Source organism: Capra hircus, chromosome 18 (assembly GCF_001704415.2).
Source record: "Capra hircus breed San Clemente chromosome 18, ASM170441v1, whole genome shotgun sequence".
Classification (NCBI taxonomy): Eukaryota; Metazoa; Chordata; class Mammalia; order Artiodactyla; family Bovidae; genus Capra; species Capra hircus.
In genome coordinates this window covers 37,759,610-37,783,067 of record NC_030825.1, presented here as the reverse complement: position 1 = coordinate 37,783,067, position 23,458 = coordinate 37,759,610, and the positions used below count along the sequence as shown (strand labels likewise).

The following is a 23,458-nucleotide window of genomic DNA, read 5'->3' as shown; positions in this document are numbered from 1 at the left end:
TAGTTTACACATAGCCCCGCGTCTCTAACGTTCCGTAATTTCGGAGTTGACAACCGCAAACCTTGGAGTGTATCCGTCATGGCAACGTAGACTTCAACTCCCAGCAGGCATTGCAGCCAGCACACTGGGATCTACGGGGTCCGAGAGGGAGGCTGGGAGCCTCCGGTTCTTTCCCTCCCAGAAGCCCGCGGGCGGCTCGGAACGCCGTCCGTATCATGGCCGCGGGAGCCGGGACGGCGGGCTCCGCTTCCGGCCCGGGCGTCGTGCGTGACCCAGCGGCGTCACAGTCGAGGAAGCGTCCCGGCAGGGAGGGCGGGGAGGGCGCGCGGCGATCAGACGCGATGGCGGGAGGAGGCGGGAGCAGCGACAGCAGCGGGCGGGCGGGCGGCAGGCGGGCGTCCCGTAGTGGCGGGCGGGCTCGGCGGGGGCGCCACGCGCCCGGGCTTGGGGGCGCCGCAGAGCGCGGCGCGGGGGAGGCGCGGCTGGAAGAGGCGGTCAACCGCTGGGTGCTCAAGTTCTACTTCCACGAGGCGCTGCGGGCCTTTCGGGGTAGCCGGTACGGGGACTTCAGGCAGATCCGGGACATCATGCAGGGTGAGGGCCGGCCCTGGGGAAGGAGGCTGGGGGCTCCTGGGAAGGGGATCTGTGCACACTCCCCCCGCCCCCACGTGTCGCGGCTGGGGGTCGCCGAGTCAACGATGTCTTCTTTCCCAGCTTTGCTTGTCAGGCCCTTGGGGAAGGAGCATACCGTGTCTCGGCTGCTGCGGGTTATGCAGTGTCTGTCGCGCATTGAAGAAGGGGAAAATTTAGGTATGGCTATTTTTTTATGTTCTCTTAGCTTACTTATTTAGGGTTACATTGTTTTCAAACTTACATCCTGAAGGATTCCGGGTTAAGGTGGGCTCTTCTGTTTCAGTCACGGTGGTCTTTTTCCTTCTAGGACGAGTTTATTCTCTGGCTCTACTTTTCTCCACTTAGTATTCTCTTGGCTGCTTTTTTGTGTTTATTTCCTCCCACCTGTTTCTTGCTCGCCCCAACTTTGTTGCTATCTAAATTGAATTATGTGAAGATGGACATTTTTCCTCCATAGTAGTGTTTTTAAAGTATGAGCACCTTTTTTTTTTTCTTTTCCTAAATTGATCTTGACAGCTGTTTAGCAAAATGATCTATAGTTTCTGTTTGTATTTGATTCTGATATTTAAGATGCATACGCATGTGTTAAAAAAACAATTTTTTACCTGTCCTGAAAATTACTGAAGGTCACTTGAAATTCAAGGATTTGAGTTTGGACCCTTAACATGTTTGTAAGCCTGTAGCCAGGATATCAACAAATTAAATGCAAGTCTTAATATATTTGGATTTTTTCATATATATATATATATAATATATATATACATAATTCTGCTCTTTAGAAAATAGGGTAAAGTGAAAACTGTGCTTTTTGTCCTAGACTGTTCCTTTGATATGGAAGCTGAGCTCACACCACTGGAATCAGCTATCAATGTGCTGGAGATGATTAAAACGGAATTTACACTGACAGAGGCAGTGATCGAATCCAGTAGAAAACTGGTCAAGGAGGCTGTAAGGCTCTATTTTTAATTTCTTTCTTCTTTTAACAAAGATCAGAGTTCTTTGAGGAATCAGCGCTTATCTTTCCTGTGTGGGGTGGAGGACAGACAGGGATGGAGAGAGAGCAAGTGAGCATACTGAAAACACATTAACTCAACACACATAGGTGTTACTTTATCAGGTGACCCTTCTTCCTAGCCCAGTCTTGGAAGGGACTGTTAAGGCACGTGCTCAGCTTTTGTGATTTTTGTAACTCTTCCTTGTGGCCCTGACAGGAGGGGCCACAGTACACAGGAAGTGGGCTGGCACTGAGGAATGGTATTTGGGAGGTTGTGCCATTCAGAGCAGCATGTTGAAAGTGCTAAAAGTAACTGGCTTAGGATTTGGTCACCCTTGTTTATTATAGACTGAGGAGAAGAGCTGGTGCCTTGGAAAATGTGGGACTGCATTGTGCTCTTTCATGCAATTACTGAGAGGCTTAGGGAACATTCCTTTTGAGCAGACAGAATCAGAGATGCTGAGATAATCATCCAGTTAGAAAAATAGTAATGGTAGGAGGCTGACGCAGGCAGCGTTCTTGACAAGAAAAAAGCTTGTAGAGTGTCTAGGAATTTGGGACTGGAACTATGTCATGGTCCAGGTAGCTTTTAAGTAGTGGAACTTATTTATATTTAAAACATTGAAGTGGCCATGGAAACCAGTCAGAAAAAGTTTTTTCTTCTCCAATAACTAAGGCTGGGGCTGTGGAAGCAGATGCAGAGATGGGGACTGAACAACAATAGCTCAGCATTGTCTTGGTGGTGAAAGTAAGGAAATTGGTAAGAAAAGATAAGAGCACCTCCTAAAAGGATGAGATCTCAAGAGCAGAGAGGTAGGAGATAAAACCTTGCTTAGCAAAGACTTTTGGACCCTTGGCTGTGTGCTGGGTACTCAGACACCATGTTAAAAAAAAAGTTAAAAAACTGTGTGGGATGCCGATATTTTATTTATTCAGTTAAGGACCTTGGGGCAGGATCTACGTTTGGTCTTGCAAAGAATGCTGAGAAAATTCCCATTCCAAGGAGGAATGATTACAAGAATAGATTTTTAGTATCGGTGAGTCAGGTTTGTGTCGGAGATAAAATGCCAGAAAAGACATTAGCAAAGGAGGAGAAATCCATGCCTACTTGGAAAATAGCTTAAGGATCTTTTGAATGGGAAGAAATGGTGCTAGTTCAGGGTAATTCAGGTAAATACTCTTAAGTGGCCAGCTGATTCAGAAATGCAACTCTTTCAGAACCCAAGGGTTATAGTTCTGTCTTCTGGAAGAGCCTGTGGGCTTTCATCTTCAGCTCCATGTTTATTATTTAAGTTCATAGATCTCTTGTTTGGAGGCTTCTTTAGGAAAAATTTGTTAGCAAAATCTAGATTCCCTTAAAACAGTCAACCATTTTCTTATGTTGACTCCCTTCTGCTTTTTCATTTTCCACCAGGTGCCAGATCTCTCCTTACTGTATTACTCTTACTGCTGTGTAACAAAGTAAGCCAAAACTTTAGGAGGTTAAAACAATAAATACTGTCTCTCAGTTTCCAAGGGTCAGGAATCTGGTAGTGGTTTAGCTGTGCTTCTAACTGGAGGTCTCTCATGAGATTATAGTCAAGCTGCCTGCCACGGTTACAGCTATCTGAGTTTTGACTCAGCCGGGGCTGATGAGTCCGCTTCTGTGTTCACTCCATTGGTTGTTAGCAGGACTCACTTTCTTGCTGGCTGTTGGCTTGAAGACTTCAGGTCCTTGTCTCTCCTTAGGGCTACTTAGAGCATAGTAGCTTGCTTCCCCTAGAGCAGTAGTGATGGAAGAGAAGAGAAGGCTGTAGTCTTTTAAAACTAATCTCAGAAGTGATTTACAACTTCTGCCATATGCTCTTATAGATCTGACCAGCTGGCTTAGTGTATGGAATGGGACTATGCAAGAGGTGGGGATCACTGGGAGCCATCTTAGAGGCTGGCTACCATAGTAATATCCAAGTTATTAAATGATGATGTATCACTTGTCTCTTCAATTTATTTATTTATTTATTTAATTTCTTATTTAGTCATAGAATCTGTTAATGGTCATCTTTAGGAAAATATCTTGAAATGCCTATGCTCAGTGAGGCTTTTTGTTGCATTTTTAAGCTTTCTAAAGTATCACTGCAATTTATCTTAAAGTTTATTAAGTTTATTTTTTAAAGTTTATCAAATAAGTTATTTGTTAAGTTTGAACTTCTCCATGCATGGTCCAAGGATCTTTGCAGGTCTTTGGGACCCTTTCAGGGTTCAAAACTATCTTCATAATAATGCCAAAATGTTAATTGAGGTTTTCAGTGCACTGACATTTACACTGATGATGCAAAAGCAGTGATGGGTAAAATTTCTGGTGTCACAGCATGACCAAAGCAATAATAAAATGTATTAGTAGTCATTGTATTCTTCATTGGCACATGCTTACAGTTTAAAAAAAAAAAGCCAGTTTCAGTTAATGTCTTTGATTAAGCAGTAAAAATTGATTTTATTAAGCCTAATTAATTTTATTAATATACCTAAGAATGTCTGATGAAGCAGTAAAAATTATAATTTTATTAAGCTTTGAACAAAATGTTTTTTCAATATTTCATGACAAAATAGGAAATTTTCCTGTAGCATTTCTATTGCATACCAAAACATGATGGTTTTCTTCAGGAAAAGTACTTGTGTGATTGGGCTGCATGCTGACCTAGCTGCTTTTATAATGGAACACCGTTTTTGAAATAATTGACAAATTTTGGTTTTTTGGATGTGGTAATCTGGTAGTCATTTTCTTGAGGAGAGCAGAGTGAACTTGTCATGTTAATGAAAACAATTGGTAGCATGTGTTGCCAGAGATAAAATTCAAGCTTTTCAGGTGAAAATTAGAATTTTGGAAAACCTACATTCATATGCTGGCTATCTTTCTAATACTTAATTCTGAGATGATTGATAGTAATATTAAAAACTGTGATTTTGAAAATATTTTTAATGAATGTATCAAACACATGGAAGATCATAGCTCAGTAAGCCAGCATCTTCCAAATGACCAATGAATTATATTGCAAATCATTCAAGGGTAATGGATCTATTAAAAGTGCAAGCTAGACTATCACATTTTAATATAATAATGATGAAAAGTTCACTTGCCAAAGTTTGGTGCAGAGTCAAAGAAAAAAATCCACATTTTCTAAAAGAGCTCTTAAAATAATCCTCCCTTTTTCAACTTTGTGTGAGGCTGGAATTTTTTAATATCCTTCAACCAAAACAACATACCACAACAGAATGAATACAGAAGCAGAATACCATCTTTCTTCTATTAAGCCAGATATTAAGGAGATTTGCAAAAATGTAAAACAGTGCCACCCTTCTCATTAAACTTTTGTCTTAGAAAATAAGTATTTTCATAAAGATATGTTATTTATATTAACCTGTAATAAGTTGATTGTTATTTTTCAATGAATGAATAAATATCTTGAATTTTTATGTTTTATATTTCTAATAACAGTAAATATCAATGGGTATAACCCATGTAGACAAAAGTTCTTTGGGGGTCCTCATTAACATTTAACAGTATAAAGAATCCTGAGACCAAAAGTTTGAGAACTGCTTCTGTAAGCTGATGATGATATTGAGACTGTGTTGGTTTTCTTTTTATAACTGAAAGAGGCCTCAGGTTTTTGTGAACATGGGAGAATAACATACATGGCATGTCCTTGGGGAAGCGTTTATGTGTTGCTTTTGCTGCGCATCTTTGGTAATAGCACCTTGATTTTCTTTGTGGGGGAACTTACCCCACTTGAGGGACTGGTGCATCTCACACTGTCTTAAAATTTTAATTTCTTGAAACAGAAAGCTTTGCCAAGGCTTTTTCAGCATTTGTGCTTCCTTAACATCCAGATTTCTTTCTGAGTTTGATTCTTTAGCCTTTCACTTCTGCAAGTTTGGCCTTTTCTTCCTAGGTCCTTTCTGGCATTTCCTCCAACATAAACCTATCTCAGCTATACTGAAAATCTGTGCTTGGAATTTTGCTTTTGTTTAAGTTAGCCAGAGACCATTGCTGTTGCTTACATGGTAAGAACCTTAACAGATACATAAGAGAAGACATTATCCTTATCTCTGACAACTTCCAAGTTTTCAAAAAGCAAAGTTTCATATCTTAAAAAAAAACAGCAAACGAAAACTTCCTGGGAATCAAATTAATGCATAGTTCTTTAAAAGCTCATAGTACAAACTTTGAAGGTAGGCTTTCAATTTAGATTTTGAAAGCATTCACATTTCCTTTCTTGTTTCACAATTTAAACACAGTTGGGCCTGTATTCCAGTTCTAGGGAAGATAGATAAGCATACTCTTCTCTTTCTTAATGCAAGTATAAATCTTGGACAGAATGAATGGAGCAGCTATCTGAGAACACAGAAATGTAAAGGGCAGTAAGCAAATGGAGAAGACCAGAGTATGAAGGTCTACCAAACTGCTGGTGGGTAGATAACCATTTTTCCCCTTTCTAGTATCACCAGGCCTGGACTTGAAGGATTCTGAAACCTGGAAGTACATTCCAGGTGTGAACAGAAATAACTCCAAGAGAGGCTCTCTCTGGTCTTAAGAGCAGGAAAGGGGATTGGCTAAGGGTCAGAGAGGGTGGAAGAAATCTCAGGGGGTTTTTTCTTCCTTTTTCCCTCCTTCTCTATCCTAGCACCCAGGCAGTATTACACTGGTGGCAGCAGTGACATAGTAATGATTACAGTGGCAGGAGGGCAGGCACCTAAAACCAAACGAAAAGAACCTTTTTTCTTTAGCAGTGGAGCTGTAATTCCCAGAACTTGAAATGGATTCCACTTTTTTTGTCTATTCTGATGCTTAGTCCTGGATGCAGATACAGTTAGTATGTGGCAGAATGGGAAACTAAAGCCCAGGAATGCAAGGCTGGTTCAATATTTGAAAATCAATGAATGTACTTTACCCTGCTGGTCCAAAGAAAGAATCATATGGTCATACCAATTGAAGCAGAAAAAGTATTTGACAAGATTCAACGTTAGTTCATGGTACAAACACAGACCAAACTAGGAACAGAAGGAAACTTACTCAACCTGACAAAAGGCATCTACAAAAAACCTACAGGGAACATCATAGTTAATGGTGAAGAACAGAATGCTTTGACCCTAAGATCCAAAAGGAGGGAAAGCTGTCTGTTCTCACTTACATTCTATATCATACTAGAAGACCTAGCCAGTGCAGTGAAGTCAAGAAAAATAACAGATTGGAAAAGAAGGAATAAAACTGTCCCTTTTTTCAGATCACATGGCTATCCATATAGAAAATTCCATGGAATATATCAAAAAGCTATATAATAAATAGTTTAGCCAGACTGCAGGATATACGATCAACACACAAAATCAGTGAAATGCTAGCAGTGAAATGAAATTATCAAAACAGTATCATTTATAATAGTTCCAAAGAAGAAAAATACTTAGGTATAAATCTAATAATAAAACATGTAGGTGGGACTTCCCTTGTGTTCATTGGTTAAGAATCTGCCTGCCAATGCAGGAGACATGGTTTGATCTGGGTCCAGGAAGATCCCACATGCCGCATGCCAACTAAACCCACGTGCCACAACTGCTGAAGCCTGCACGCCCTAGAGCCCATGTTCTGCAACCGGAGAAGCCACCGCAAGGAGAAGCCTGAACACTGCAACCAGACGGCAGTCCCCACTCACGACAGCCAAAGAAAGCCCATGCACAGCAACGAAGACCCAGCCAGCCAAAAACAAAACAAAAAAAAGTAGGATCTGTATGTGGAAAAATTGCAAAATGCTAATGAAGAAATCACAACATAGTAAATGGAAAGAAATACCCTGTTTGTGCATTAGAAGACCTAATAATATAGTTAAGATGTCAATTTTCTCCAACAGATCTATGGATTTACTATAATTCTAATCACAGCCTCTGCAGGATTTTCTGTTAGATACAGACTGATTCTAGAAGACACATGGTAAGGTTAAAAAAAAACAAAAACACTAAAATCACGACAGTTCTGTAAAAGAAGAACAAAGCTAGAGGACTCACACCCAATGTTAAGAATTACTATAAAGCTACAGTATTTATGACTATAGATAGATGAGTGGAACAGAAGATAGAGTCCAGAAACAGACCCATACAAACGTGACTGATCAATTTTTAACAAAAAAATGTGAAGGTGAACTTCCCTGGTGGTCCAGTGGCTGGGACTCTGTGCTCCCAATGCAGGGGGACTGGGTTCCATCCCTGGTCAGAGAAGTGGATCCCACATTCTGCAACTGAAAGATCCTGCATGCCACAGCTAAGACCTGATGCGGCCAAATAAATATATAGTTTTTTAATGTGAAGGTATTTTATTGGAAAAAGGATAGTCTTCAATAAATGGAAATTAAAACAACTGGATGTCCATATGCAAAAATAAATGAACCTTGACCTAAAACTCATACAAAAATTTGATTCAAAGTGGATCATAATCTAAATGTTAAGCAATAAAACTTTTAGAAGAAAACATAAAAAAAAAAAACTAACTATGTCTTGGACTTAAGGTAAAAAGCTTCTAGATAAGACACTAAAAGCATGCTCCATAAGAGCATGAAGTAGACCTTCATCAAAATTGAAACTTGAGAAAAACACTGTTCAGAGAATGAAAAGACAAGCTATAGAGTGGGAGAAAATATTTGCAAATCACGTATCTGACAAAGAATTTGTATCCAAGATATCTAAAGACCTTTCAAAATGAACAAGAAAACAAACACCCCAAAGAAAACAACTCGAGAATATACTGTTGGCAAATAACATTAAAAGAGGCTCACCGTTTAGTCAGTGGGGAAATTCTGGCACATACCTATTAGAAAGGCTAAACTTTAAAACTCCTCTAACAGTAATACGTGTGAGTGTGAATATGGAGCAACTGGAATCTTCATACATTGCTGATGGGGATGCAGAAAGGTATCTCAAGGGCATTATTATAGGGAAAGACATTACAAGGGAAAGACACAGGTCTCAAGGGCATTACACTAAGGGGAAGAAGCCAGACTCAAGGGTATATCCTTTAAAAATTAAGCTGAGTGACTCCATTTATACAATGCCATTTATATGACATTCTGAAGAGATGAAACGGTGAAAAGATGAGGGGTTAGGGGTGGGGAGGAGGTTAACTACAGAGTGCAGCACAAGGGAGGTTTACTGGATCCGTGGCTCTCTGGCATCATTGTGGTGGCCGCAGGAGTTGACACGTGTTAGAACAGAATGACCAAAAAGAGTTAAAACATAATAGGACCTCAATGATTTATAAAAGGTAAAACCTTTGTATTCTTCAAGAAAGTAAGTATAGTCTTAGTATAGTTTTTCTGCTGATAATAATGTAAAAATGAATATGATGGTCTGATTAAAATGAAAAGACTTACTTCATCCCCTCCCTGGCAGCAGGAACTTAGTGTTGTAACTGCTATTCAGAAGCACGTGACACCAGTTTCCTTTGCTCTATATGGTTGTGCTCAGCCTGTTGAGGACAGAAGCACCAGAAATTTGTATTTTCTGAATTCCCTTGCTAGTCATTTTTCCTTTGGTCTGTACATATCTCCTTAAACTTTTCCCTGTGAAGAACTGAAAATATCTGGGACCAGTTTTCCTTCCCTTTTTTTGTGTGTGTGAGGTATGTTTCTTTGACACTATTTTTTTGACACTGTATTTAAATTAGCTACTTTATCCTATTAGATAACTCCAGGTGGTACCAGTTTTTTCCTGGCTTTCCTCATTTAAAAAAAATGTGCACATATGTTTTTAAATATCCTTTTTAATTTTCAATCACTGTTATTTGCCCACTGTGTGTGTGCTCTCAGAACATAGAACATAGGTTTCTTGACTGAAGGACTCTCCTTTTCCTCTGTGGCTGAGGAGACCTGCTCATTCTACGTGGAACTTTGTCCTGTTTTCTTTGCTGCTTGTGGAGTTAGCCCCCTGGGGTTTATAGTGTGAAAGGCTGTGCTGGTTCTCCTACAGAATTGGCCCGAGTTCCACTAGTGGAACTCACCAGCAAGTCCCTCCCCTCACACCACCCCCCAGTATATCCTCCTCTCATTCCCCCATTACATCAAACTTGTGCATCCCAAAAGAACAAAACCAGCTGTTCCAGGGGTCTGCTGTCCATTTTGCCTTTCCATAGGAGGCCCTATTCAGATGGAGTAAATGGTCTGTAATCCAGTAGATCTGATTCTGCTGTATCAGCTGTCTTTTTTCATTCCAATGTAATACTGAATTAGTGGAGGTGATGGAATTCCAGTTGAGCTAGTTCAGATCCTAAAACATGATGCTGTGAAAGTGCTGCCCTCAATATGCCAGCAAATTTGGAAAACTCAACAGTGGCCACAGGACTGGAAAAGGTCAGTTTTCATTCCAATCCCAAAGATAGTCAATGCCAAAGAATGCTCAAACTACCGCATAATTGCACTCATCTCACACGCTAGTAAAGTAATGCTCAAAATTCTCCAAGCCAGGCTTCAGCAATACGTGAACTTCCAGATGTTCAAGCTGGTTTTAGAAAAGGCAGAGGAACCAGAGATCAAATTGCCAACATTTGCTGGATCATCGAAAAAGCAAGAGAGTTCCAGAAAAACATCTATTTCTGCTTTATTGACTATGCCAAAGCCTTTGACTGTGTGGATCACAATAAACTGTGGAAAATTCTGAAAGAGATGGGAATACCAGACCACCTGACCTGCCTCTTGAGAAATCTGTATGCAGGTCAGGAAGCAACAGTTAGAACTGGACAGGGAACAACAGACTGGTTCCAAATAGGAAAAGGAGTATGTCAAGGCTGTATATTGTCACCCTGCTTATTTAACTTCTATGCAGAGTACATCATGAGAAACGCTGGGCTGGAGGAAGCACAAGCTGCAATCAAGATTGCTGGGAGAAATAATCAATAACCTCAGATATGCAGATGATACCACCTTTACGGCAGAAAGTGAAGAAGAACTAAAGAGCCTCTTGATGAAAGTGAAAAAGGAGAGTGAAAAAGTTGGCTTAAAGCTCAACATTCAGAAAACTAAGATCATGGCATCTGGTCCCATCACTTAATGGCAGTAGATGGGGAAACAGTGGAAACAGTGTCAGACTTAATTTTTTGGAGCTCCAAAATCACTGCAGATGGTGACTGCAGCCATGAAATAAAAAGACGCTTACTCCTTGGAAGGAAAGTTATGACCAATATAGATAGCATATTAAAAAGCAGAGACATTACTTTGCCAACAAAGGTCCATCTAGTCAAGGCTATGGTTTTTCCAGTGGTCATATATGGATGTGAGAGTTGGACTGTAAAGAAATCTGAGCCCCGAAGAATTGATGCTTTTGAACTGTGGTGTTGGAGACGACTCTTGAGAGTTCCTTGGGCTGCAAGGAGGTCCAACCAATCCATTCTAAAGATCAGTCCTGAGTGTTCATTGGATGGACAGATGTTAAAACTCCAATACTTTGGCCACCTGACGTGAAGAGCTGACTCATTTGAAAAGACCCTGATACTGGGAAAGATTGAGGACAAGAGGAGAAGGGGACGACAGAGGATGAGATGGTTGGATGGAATCACTGACTCAATGGACATGGGTTTGGGTAGACTCTGGGAGTTGGTGATGGACAGGGAGGCCTGGTGTGCTGTGGTCCATGGGGTCATAGAGTCGGACACAACTAAGTGACTGAACTGAACTGAATACTGAAAATCTAGTACGTTACACACTGTGTAGTACCTTACACAGTTGTTCATATGGTTGAAAAATAATTGTTTTTTATACAGGAATTTGATAGAATGTGGAAAATTTCTTGGGTATATAAGACTCAGTTTTACTTTTCAGTAGAGCTTATTTTGATATTTGATATTCGGATTATATCCTTCATTATTACAACAGTTAAAAAAAATTTTCCCCCTTTTTTAGGCAGTCATTATTTGTATCAAAAACAAAGAATTTGAAAAGGCTTCAAAAATTTTGAAAAAACATATGTCCAAGGACCCTACAACTCAGGTAAATTTGATATAATTTTGCTTCCATTACCTATATCCACCTCATTTGCTTTTTATGGGGAAACAGGGAAAGGGTTCTCTGTCAGGAATGTTAATATTTAGTACCTTGAACATGTCTTTGCCTTGGATAATTTACTGTTAGAAGGCTCTTCAAAAATTTGAAAAATTTACAGAAATCATTTACTTGACCATTTCTACCAGGTGTGTGACAAAACTAGTGATCAGCACCGGTACTAACACATCTGACTTTATTTACATAAATGCTGATCCTGCAGACTTTAGAATCTGCCTTACTGAGGACTCAACGCCTCTGTTTTCTGGTGTCAAAAACTCTGCTGGTACCCTGCTCTTTTTTTAATATATAAATATAAATTTTATTTTTGAAAAGTTAATATATATGTATATAATACAACATTCATAAATATAACAAAATAGCTTAGTGAAAATTCTCTCATCTCTGACTTGGCTATCTCATTCCTCTCCTTAGAGGGAACCAATGCTTTTTTGTCCTTAAGAGATTCTGTGCATATGCAGGCAAATAAGTGTGCATGTGTGTATGTACAGACATACACATATATCCAGTCTTCCTGGTCTTCCCGTATACATATGTGAGCATATTCTACACACTGACTTCACCATTAAATTGCTATTTTCACTTAATGTATCTAGGAGATCTTTTTATATTAGTACATAGGGAGCTTTTCATCTGTTTTGGTTTTCTTTTTTGAAAGTTTAAAAATCTTTATATGTAAAAGTAGAAAGATACTTTAGATCCTAAGTTCTTCATCTTTTTTTTTTTCCTTTTGTATAGCTACATAGTAACCAACCATGACTGGTCAGTAATTTTTGACCTGTTCTACACTGTGGTGGAGAAAGCAATGGCCCCCCACTCCAGAACTCTTGCCTGGAAAATCCCATGGACGGAGGAGCCTGGTGGGCTGTAGTCCATGGGGTCGCTAAGAGTCAGACATGACTGAGCGACTTCACTTTCACTTTTCACTTTCATGCATTAGAGAAGGAAATGGCAACCCACTCCAGTGTTCTTGCCTGGAGAATCCCAGGGACGGGGGAGCCTGGTGGGCTGCCATCTATGGGGTCGCACAGAGTCGGACACGACTGAAGCGACTTAGCAGCAGCAGCAGCCCACGGTGGTAGGCTTGCTTTTCCCCCAGTGCTATTCATTGACAGCACTGAGAAAGTTCTGATAGTGTTGTCTTAACTCATCACTGAAATCTTTACTGGAGTTTTCCTTTCTCATGTTTCAACTATTGGTCCTTTGTGTAGAAGCTGAGAAATGACCTCCTAAACATTATCCGTGAAAAGAACCTGGCCCACCCTGTGATCCAGAACTTCTCCTATGAGACCTTCCAGCAGAAGATGCTGCGCTTCCTGGAGAGTCACCTGGATGACGCAGAGCCCTACCTCCTCACGGTGGGGCTTGGAAACATTGGTCATCCTAAGTTTTAAAGAAAACCAAAAGTCTGGCTTTTGCATGTGACCCCAAAGGTCTATGTAGGATTCAGAAACTAGATTAGGGGTGAGATTGAAAGGATAGAAGAGGAGACACGAAGTAAAATCACTTAGTTTGTTGTCCAAAATAACTGTTTGGAATTCTTGCAACATCAAGATCCTTTTAGCACCACTCAGGTTGAGTTCTCCTTTAGTATAGAAAACTATGAGCCATTGTGTGGGGAAGGAAAGAAGAAAGAAATTTGAGACAATTCTTTAAGTTTTCTCCCTTTTTATGTCCTCGTATAGTCTATGCCTAAATTGGGTTTGAAAGTGAAACGTGCTTGCATATTGAATATGTTCATGGTAAAAGCAGAGAGTTAATGAAATTCTGTGACTTCCTTTTCTTGATGATATTTTTCCTTTCTCAGATGGCCAGAAAGGCTTTGAAATCTGAGTCCTCCGCCTCAGCCACAGTGAAAGAACCACAACCTCAGCCAGCACCAGAGCCTGTGGAAAAGCCACTCAGAGAACCTACCAGGTAAGAGGGATGCACTTTTGTGATGCTGGGATGAAACACAGCGGAAGCATAGTCATCATCTTAGAGCAGAGTCAGTCAGTTATTCCCGGTGATTTGACCTCCTAACATGTTACTGAGCTACTCAAGGAAGGCACTGTGGGTTTCACAGAGCACACCCTGGGAAAATGTGAATATTGAAAACAGGATGTTAGGTCTTTGGCAGAAGTTCCCGACTGGCTATTTATTCCTCAAAGGCTCTTTCCTTCTGTTTCTCTGTCTTTGCCTCAGTACTTCCCTGTTGATATGTTATCTCTTAATACCGTGTTCAGACTTGTGAACCAGATTCCTGAGACCAGTTAACAAAGCAGAGATCTCTTTGAGGGGCCTGTAGGAGATGTAAAGGAGCAAAGTGGATCCAGGATAATACAGTGGAGAGCACAACCCAAAGAAAGCATGCTTTCCAGCTTTGTGTGATTGTTGCAAAAAATATTTTTTGAGATTTCCCAATTTTTGAATGTTGGTGGTTAGCCCAGTTAAGGGGAAAGAAGAAAAGGTTAGACAAGACACATCTCCCAGCTAGGACTGGCATGCGGGCTGCCAGTTTGCCTTCTCCTTACAGTGTTTACTTAAAACATACTAGCTATTCCAAATGCTCGATGAACTTTGTTTTGAAAAGGCAGTTTCTCATTGTTCCAAGACTGGCACGCCTCTCACGGAGAATTCTCAAGATCCCGTTTATAAGTGTATTGTAGGAGAAACGGCAGAATTGAGACCACTCGTTAACTAGTCTCACATGAGGGTTGGACTGGGACAGCTGGAAGAAGAGTTTAGACTTGAAGGTGAGATTGCTGGATTATCAGTTGGTCACCCAGATGGACTTGTAGCTGTTAAACATTCTGCAGAGCTCTTGGATTAAAGGAGAGCATCGCTTTAGTCCATGCAGAGTAATGGATTAGCACACCCGCTGAAGAGGTCTCTGGAGGGAGTATCATTGGCCCTAGTTCCTTTTAGGTTCTCTTGAAGTTTAAGCGCCATAATTCAGTTTACATATCATATTTAAAACCTCTGCTTAACACTTATAAATGGAAGTTCTTGTAAATAAAGGCTGTATCACACACTTTCTCTTTTTTTAAATGAAGAGTTCTCAACTTGAGTCTATAATGTGAAGCTTGACAGTTTGAAAAAGTTGTGGCTGCTTGGATGGGCCTCAGCGGTGGTGAAACTGATTTTTGTGTTTGTGTTGTTTGTAGGCAGCTACAGAGCACACCAACCACCATTGGGATTAGGACTCTGAAAGCAGCTTTCAAGACTCTGTCCAGTGCACAAGATTCTGAGGCAGCCTTCTCAAAACTGGACCAGAAGGATATGGTCTTTCCTAATAAAGTGTGCCCGCCATCACCAGCCCTCAAAAACAAGAGAACAAGAAAAGATGATAATGAAAGTTCTGTCCCCGCTGAGGGTGAGGGTGGCTCTGAACTGCAGCCCAAGACCAAGCGCATGACAATAAGCAGACTGGTTTTGGAGGAGGACAGCCAGAGTACTGAGCCGAGCTCAGGCCTCGACTCTTCCCAGGAGGTCACACCGGCATCACCATCCAAGCCCACTGTCCTCAACCAACCCCTCCCTGGGGAGAAGAATCCCAAGTATGAAGACCTTCTTTGTAGAAGTTTGGGGGCTGGTTGGTGGTCCTGGTTAGGCCTGGTATTGCTTCTGTGAATGAAGTAACTTTCAGCTACGTTATTCACCACCAAGGCTTGCTCAGACTGTTAGAGTGTGACTCAGGGTGGGGAGGGACATCATAGCCATTCTGCCAGTTCTGAAGCCCTGTGCTGGGCTTCCAGGCATTGCACTAGGTGGGAGTGGAAGGGTGTCAGAGCCTCCTACTCACCACTGCTTCCACTTTTAGCGAACTGCTGAGTGCCTTGACTACTAAATAGTAGTCTTCTTACAAGAAGTTTGTTTGAATCGGGCTACATTATACTCTGATCCTTAAAAGAGATTTATGAATATTTATAGTTTTGCACGTTCAGTGGACATTTGAAACTTGGCAAATTCAGTAAATACTATTCTCTCACATTCTGCTAGGCTCTGTGGGGCAGTGGTTAGAGTGCTTTCATTTCGCTCCACTTCATGACCCCAACCTGGCTTTTGGTTTTGCTACCTTTGTGCCCTCTTGTGGATCTTTCTTTTAGGCTGACTGGTTGCTTGCTCCCCTAACCGTTTCTGTCACTGTGCTCCTCTTGCTGCCTCTCATTCTCCACGTTTGGACTATCATTCCTCCATCGCTTGTCAGAATCCCATCTGTCTTTCAAAGGGAAGAGAAGCGATGTTAACTAAATACTTTCTGTGGGCCAAGCACTTTCAACTGTCTTAATATCTACACTCACTCTTGAGTGATTTATTTAGCCCCATTTTATCAGTGAGGAAGGTTCAGAAATGTACTAACTTACCTGAAGTCATAGAGCTATAAAGTGGCAAAATTGGGCTTTGGGATTTTGAAATCCTAGTTAGTCTTGACACAAAAACCCATGTCGATACACCATGTACACCAAGCTGCCTCACCTCCATAAATTTCCCCTGGTCACCCTGCTGTAACTGACCTCACTGATCTAAGGGCACTGCCATCTCTACTTCTGCACTCTGTTGTAGTTGTTTGGGGACCTATGCCCCAGCATGCTTGTGCTAGGTACTGTGTGGGGCTGTGGCATCTGATAAGTGATTTATACTTGGGCACAGTTCTGCACTATATACCACTATCTGCATTTGGAAGGGAGTCAGTCATTGGCTGGGCAAGCTGAATAACACACAATTATTCTCATTTGATACCTGATCTCTGCCTCTCACAGCAATTCTATGAAGTATAGGTGTTGCTCCCATGAACAGATGAGGAAACTGGAAAGAGTATGATTACAGTGGCTTTATAAATGGAAGGATCTGTCAAGGGTATGAAATATGATGGGTACTCTAAAGCAGAGGTTGGCAAATTATGGCCTCTTGGCTAAGTACACCTGTTGCCTGTTTTTGTAAATAAAGTTTTATTGGAACAGCCACACTTATGAATTACGTATTGTCTGTGGCTGCTACCTTGAGTTGAGTAGTTGCAACAAAGACAGTAAGGCCTGCAAAGCTTAAGATACTATATGCACTTTACAGAAAAAAGGGATTCCCTGACTCTGGTTCCAGAAGAAGCTTAGGTGAGATGCCCTGGGAGCTGCAGGGAAGAGCTGGCCTGGGCGGCAGTTGTGGGCGGGCAGCCTTGCAGAGGGGCTAGCCTTGGAGAATGAGTAGGAAGTCATCCAGCATATTGGGAGCTGTGGGCTTCTGGGCAGTGGGAACCTCTTACAGCTCAAGAAAGCCTGGTATGCTCCGGAAACTGTCATGCAGTCTGTATGGCAGGAGAATACAGTGCACAGAGAGGATGAAGGGAGAAAGGTCTGGAAGGTAGATGGGCCAGATTTTGGCTCCTTTTACGTTCTATCAGGCAGAGGTTCTCAAGCGGGGCTTCACATCAATTACCTGCAGTGCTGGGTTCCTGACTACTGAATGAGAAGGGACGGGGAGTGCTCTCTAATCTGCTTTGCTAACTGTGCCCCAGATAAATCTAATACACCTAATCTGAAAGCCTCTGAGCAGACATCACTGACAGCTTTTGTACCAACACTGAAGGAAAGGAGAGGAGGGTGGTGGAGCCTGCTGCCTGGTGAGCAGTCAGGACCAAGGGGAGGCTGAGCCAGTGGAATTGGAGGTGTGGAAGGCAAGCTTGGCATCTGTCATCTTGCTGGGGCCACGACTACTAGGCTTTCATATCCCTCATGGCACATGGCACAGAACTAGTGCTTAAGAGGTATTTTATTAACCAAACAAAGTAACAGTTCTTGGTTCTTGGAATTTAAGGGGACACCAGCAAAACTTCTATAAAAGGGTAAGAAAGGAAACATTTTAGCCTTTGTGGGCCCCTTGTGTCTGTTGCATATTATTTTGTTTTTTTACCACTCTTTGAAAAATACAAAACCATTCTTAGTTCAAGGGCTGTACAAAAACCAGCAGCCACAGGCTGTAGTCTGCCAACCCTCTGAGACCAGTAAGTTGTTCTAACTTCACCACTTAGGAGCGCAGTGAGCCAGGAGTCTGCACAGCCAGCTAGCAGCCAAGATGAGAACCAGGTCTGAGCCCCTTCTACAACATGAGAAGTTAGGAAATACTGAAATATTTATACATGTAATAAATGCTGAGTTCAGAGGAGGCACAGAAAGTTAACAAAGTGATCTGCAAAGACAGTCTACAGGAAGACTGACCAGCCACTTAGGTGAAAGTGACGGACCTAGAGGTCAAAACCAGTTTTATCCCAGGACTTGGATAAATTGATGAAAAACTTGAACTCTGATCCTGACTTTTATTTACGAGTAGTACTTAACATAGCTAACATCCTGAGATAGATAAACCTCATGTAATTTTTACTTTGTCTCAAATCAGTTATTAGAAATATCCTTTTGGAGGTTATGATCTAATTTAAAAACAAAGACGACAGTCCACTATTTGTCTCAGTCACTTGTTAAATAACTGTATAGAAAACTTATGAAATTTTTTCAAGTATATGCATTTATTAAGCAAACTGCTTTCATTACTCATTTGAAAAATACCCAGACAGGCTCTGCAACAAAATTTCTTAGTGGGGAAGAAGACCGCAGTTTATCTGTGCTCGCTTGTCAGGCTTTTCAGGTGATTCTGATCTATAAAAATTCTTCAAAACTTAGTTCAGATACTTTCCATGTTTGTTTTGTAAAGGATGTTACAATTCTCATGTTATAATCTGTCCTGTGTTCGGTAAGGCTGAATATAATTTTCATTTATTTAGCAACTTGGATTTTGGATTATTTTTTAGTTTTGGAACTGTTTTTGGTTCCAACTAGGTACTAAAAATTTCATGTTCACAGGGAGGATTCTTGTTTGCTTACTATTGTAATCTTTGATAGTATAATTCCTTTATGGCTCTTTGATAATCCAATTGTTAGGTTAGTTAATCTCTCTCCAGCTTCTGTTAGGGTATGTGTTACAGTGCAAATTGTTTGGGGTAGACAATGAGGATAATGGTTTCTGATGTCAAGGTGCTTACAGTTACAGGTATGTCGTGAAATGGTTGTGTAGTACAGTGGCAGCAGAGGAGCAAGGGATTTTTGTATGTGTTGGGCAGTCTTCATTGAGAATGATGGCCTTGAAAGACTTCACTTGGCAGGGAAGGGAATCCCAAGCAGAAAGAACAGTAAACAGAGGCAGGAAAGCGAGCTCATAGGAGGAAAGAGGGCGAGGCTGTCCTGTTTGAGTGGGTGTGTGGGTGGTGTGGCTCTGATGTTGGTGGGGAGAGGAGGAACTGATGAGAAATTGATGGGCCAGACTGGATGATCTTGGCTCCCCTATACGGCCATTTAGTCTTAACTGTTTACACAGTGAGAAGCATCACTGAATAGAGAGGGATCTGTAAGTTTAGGATGACTGTTCTGGAGGCTTTGGAAGGAGAATGGGCTGGAGGAGAGAGATTCCAATTAAGAGGCTAGTGTGACACTGGTGAAAAGTACTGGACCGTAGGCTTGGGCTTGAGGAATGGGGAGGAAAAGGAGAACACTCCAGGGATAGGAACAGAGCATCTCTATGACAGAGAGGAAGGAATTTGCAGCTTCTAGGTTAGAATAACACTGAAATCTTATGAGTCCAAACCAACCAAACTAAAAGGCCCAGGAAAATGAACAGGTTGTTGAAAGGGGATGGTGATGTATTCAGTGCTGAGTTTGGGATGATTTTGTTTTACACCTTGTCCTCTCATTGATTTTACCTCAGAGTACCCAAAGCCAAGTGGAACAGCTCTAACGGGGTTGAAGAAAAAGAGACTTGGGTGGAAGAGGACGAACTGTTTCAAGTTCAGGGTAAGCCAGAAGGTTCTCACTGGTCTCTCTCCTTGACACTTGCTGAAGTACAGATGCATGCTACTGTCAACAATGTTCCAGAAACTGCTTGTCTCCAAAACAGAAAAAAGTTTAAAAGTTCCACACAGTGATTCATGAGCAATCATTTTATGTCTTTTCCCATTAAAGAATGGAGACTATCAAAGCAACATTTTACAGTTAAAATTCCTGGTTTGGTTTAATAAATCCTATATTTAATGGTAGTTGATATTCTTCCCAAAGTATTTTAATTAGAAAAGGAAGAAGTGGTCATTCCCTACATTTCTTATTTAACTAAATAGTCTCTTACCAGTTTCTGTATAATAAATGTTTTTTTCCAAGATGAGAAATGTTACTTTCCCTTAATGAATGCTAAGCTTCAAAGCATTTGCATTAGGATCTCCCGGCCACCACATACTTTGCACTCTAATGAAAACATCTACATGCTAAACCTTAGTCTTGCAGATGCTGAAGACTTTTGTAACACAGCAGCAACCAGTAATCTTTTGCCGGTCTCAAAGGTTTTGTCCTTAAGAATTACCTTTTGTTGGCAAAAACATAGTTGGCAAAATCAAGATTACACAGAAGATGGGAGAAATAATGATGAATAAAAGTGGCATTAAATATGTTTAAAAACAGGATATAAAAGTTCTAGAAAACATCCACTTCTGATGCAGTCCAGATCTGTCAGTTTCAGAAATCTGCTTCTACTATATATAGTAGGAAATACTTCATAATTTAAATAATCTGCTCCTGTAAGTACCCCTTCTTCTGTGTCACCCTCCCTCATTCTTTAGGAAGCATTCCTGGGACAGCGATGTCTGCTAAGGCAGACCCTGCAGCAGGTTCCACGTTTATGCAACTTTGCCTTACGCAGCTTTTTAACTGGCTCTTGTTGGCTTGAGATGGCATGTCCATTACACTTGTATACCCTCCTGTAGCCCTCTGGTCCTTTAAAAAATTATCTTGGTCCTTGTTTTATGAAGCCTGACCTATATCCATAATGATGAAAAGGTAGAATCTGAATTGATCTCACATGGTCTATTGGAGTGGGAAGCAATAATTATTACCCCATTCTTTTTGTTTGAGGAATTGAGCCAAATTTTACTTACATCTGATATTTTGAAAATTAAAAAATAATAGACTGGGTTATTTCAAAGCAGTGGTTAACAATGAGTTAACAAATTTTATATATATATATATATATACACACACACTCATAGGTCTATGTATATACACAAATACATGCATATATTACATATTCACACATATGTATGTGTATATTAGGAGTATATAGATATATTAATATATATATTAGGATTTTAAATACCACAGTTCCTCAGTTAAGTTTAGAAAATGATGTTGGTTTTACTAAAGAGCCTGAAATCCTGACTGTTTACTGAATGCCTGTTTGTGAAGTATTTGCTTTGCACAGATTCTCATGGACTGAAGTGATTGGTATCTTTCAAGCAAAGGACAAAAACAAATTATCCTTTAGTGATATCCTTTATTCTCTCAAAGTTTGTAAAATCTGAATCAAGTTTTCCCTTTGGGGATGTTCTGTGTCTTTATCTTGTGGGTTGTGCTGAGAAAGGTGAGCTCTGACGTGAGTCTGCTTCTAATGTTTTCCAGCAGCACCAGATGAAGAGAGTGCAACCAATACAACAAAAAAGCAGGTAATTGTTTTAACCTGTCTTTTCTAATGTTTTCTGGTTGTAGGGGTAGAAGAGAGGTAAAATAGGTACCCACATTCCACAGACATAGACTACCCATGCACCTGGTAAACAATTTTATTTGTAGTTTTCAGATAATCCAAACTAAAGTAATAATTACTCTCTGGAAGAAAAATCTAGGTCAGAAATCATGGTTTCCCAACCATGAACAATGCATGTTTAAAGTTCTGAATGTAGAAATGATTATTAGTTGAGGACAAAACAGTAAGACACTGAGAATTAGTAAATGTTCAAATCCATGGTGTTAATTTATAATCTGTATCATGTTTAAAGAGTATAAATCCTTCCTTTGGGTTCAGATTATTCTCCTAGACCTCTTCACTGAATGAAAATGTAAGTGGAGAGAACAGGTGTTGATAAATCCTTTGCTTCTCTCTTTTCTCCTTGCAGAAGTGGACTGTAGAGGAAAGTGAGTGGGTCAAGGCTGGAGTGCAGAAGTATGGAGAAGGAAACTGGGCTGCCATTTCTAAAAACTACCCATTTGTTAACCGAACAGCTGTGATGATTAAGGATCGCTGGCGGACCATGAAAAGACTTGGCATGATCTGAAACAGGCTTTCATTTCCACAGAATTCACAGGAGCATGGTTCCTAATAATAGCCCCTGGTAGTCTGCTGTTTCTTTCAGAAGCTGGGCTGGGATGAGAATTTTGGGCATCCTCCTCTCATGTGGGGGAGGTCCCAGTTCCACTTCATCACAGTTGGAGATCATGGAGCTGAGAAACAAAGCCAAGTCCACCCCATGTCCTTGGCAGAGATGACAAGCACATAGCTTGTACAGTGCCAGAATACCATTAGTATTTCCCTTCTTTAGTGGTTTGCTTGAATTTAAATCCCTGGTAATCAGTAGAACCTTCTCCTAGGAAATGGTGGAGTCTATTAGGAGCCACTTTTGACTCCATGACCTGTTAAAACCAGCAACATGAGCATTATTTGGAGTGAACTTCTTCCAGGTAAAGCTTTGGCCTTCTGATGCAAATGCAAAGGAACTTCAGCTGTCTTGAGCCCAGGTTGATGAGAGACCAGTCCTGGTGGAATCAGAGTCCCTTTAAACATTGTTCAGCCAATTGTGACATCGACACCTAGAAACGTGACTGCCTTGGCATTTGCTCTATTTGCTGGCCTCCGTAGGCAGGTTTAACCTCCACTTCTCACATGGTTGAACCAGTGTGTTTTTTGGTAAAATGGTGATTGTAGATAAGCTTAGCCCCTGTCCCCATCCACTCTTCCCAATTCCCTTCCTTATGCTGGACTTTTAAAGCTAAAAAAATCCTGATTAAGTATAAATGCCTAATTCCATTCTTTGTGAAATGGTTGCTTCCGCCTGGTTCCCTAATTGTGCTGTGTTAGTGTCTTGCACTGGAATTCAACATTCCCTTCTCCTTTTGTACTGTGTTGTGCTTGCTGTCTCTCAGATCCTTAAAGACTGTCTTTTTAGCAAAAAAATAATTTCAGTAAAGTGTTTTCTGTAATCTTTTTTTAAAATGAAAACTAATTATTGTCCATAACTTGTAGCATTCATTAAAGTCTTGCTTCTCTCAAATTTAAGTAGCTGTTTAATTGCAGCTGAAAAAACAGAGATAGCAAAATGCTGAACAAGCTTTGGTAAAACCTGCTGTTTGTGTTAAGAAACTAATGTCAAACTGTATTGAATGTTCTAATCCTTAGAAGCTGTGCCATACAGACATGTGAAAGTTCTTCTTAATCTGTCTCACTTCTTCATATACCACACCTCTGAGGACAAAAGAATTCCCTTTTGTCCGTTTCTTTTGACAAAGCAAATGTTAAAGTTTAAAAATTCATCTTGTAGTTAAAATTTGGAAACTTTGTACGGCTTTATTACCTATCACTACATGTTTAGGGGTTTGGTACTGCTGTTTTTCTAACAGTTAACCCCAAATTAAACTAGTAAGAAGGTGAGAACTTGGTCTCCACTTGATGTGGTGGTAGCTAGTCGTGGTCTCCCTCCAAACCAAGCTTTAAGATCCAGTAGCTTCTTTATTTTCAACTCTCACATTGTTAGATGTGACACTGGGATATACTTAAGGAAGCAAAATATTCCAGTAAGTGTTTCTCCAATTTGAGAAGTGCATAGATCCACTAGCCACCCCCCCCCACCCCTTTTAATATAACTTCAATGTTATTTTTTACTGTAATGTTATGGAATGTGTACGGAAAAAATTCTGCCTATAGTTTTATG

The 23,458-nt window shown here is 40.7% G+C and overlaps 1 protein-coding gene across 2 annotated transcripts; it reads left to right on the top strand.

The window, feature by feature from the left end:
* TERF2 (telomeric repeat binding factor 2) lies at positions 201-23,178 on the top strand. Of its 2 annotated transcripts, none has more exons than XM_013971269.2 (10): positions 201-594; positions 715-810; positions 1,451-1,581; positions 11,536-11,622; positions 12,906-13,052; positions 13,502-13,611; positions 14,841-15,233; positions 19,423-19,508; positions 21,162-21,202; positions 21,650-23,178. In XM_013971269.2, the coding sequence occupies exons 1-10, from the start codon at positions 216-218 to the stop codon at positions 21,806-21,808; spliced, it is 1,629 nt and encodes a 542-aa protein (XP_013826723.1). In that variant the 5' UTR covers positions 201-215; the 3' UTR covers positions 21,809-23,178. The 2 variants fall into 2 exon arrangements, with proteins under 2 accessions (XP_013826723.1, XP_013826722.1); XM_013971268.2 differs by having other exon boundaries at positions 21,159-21,202.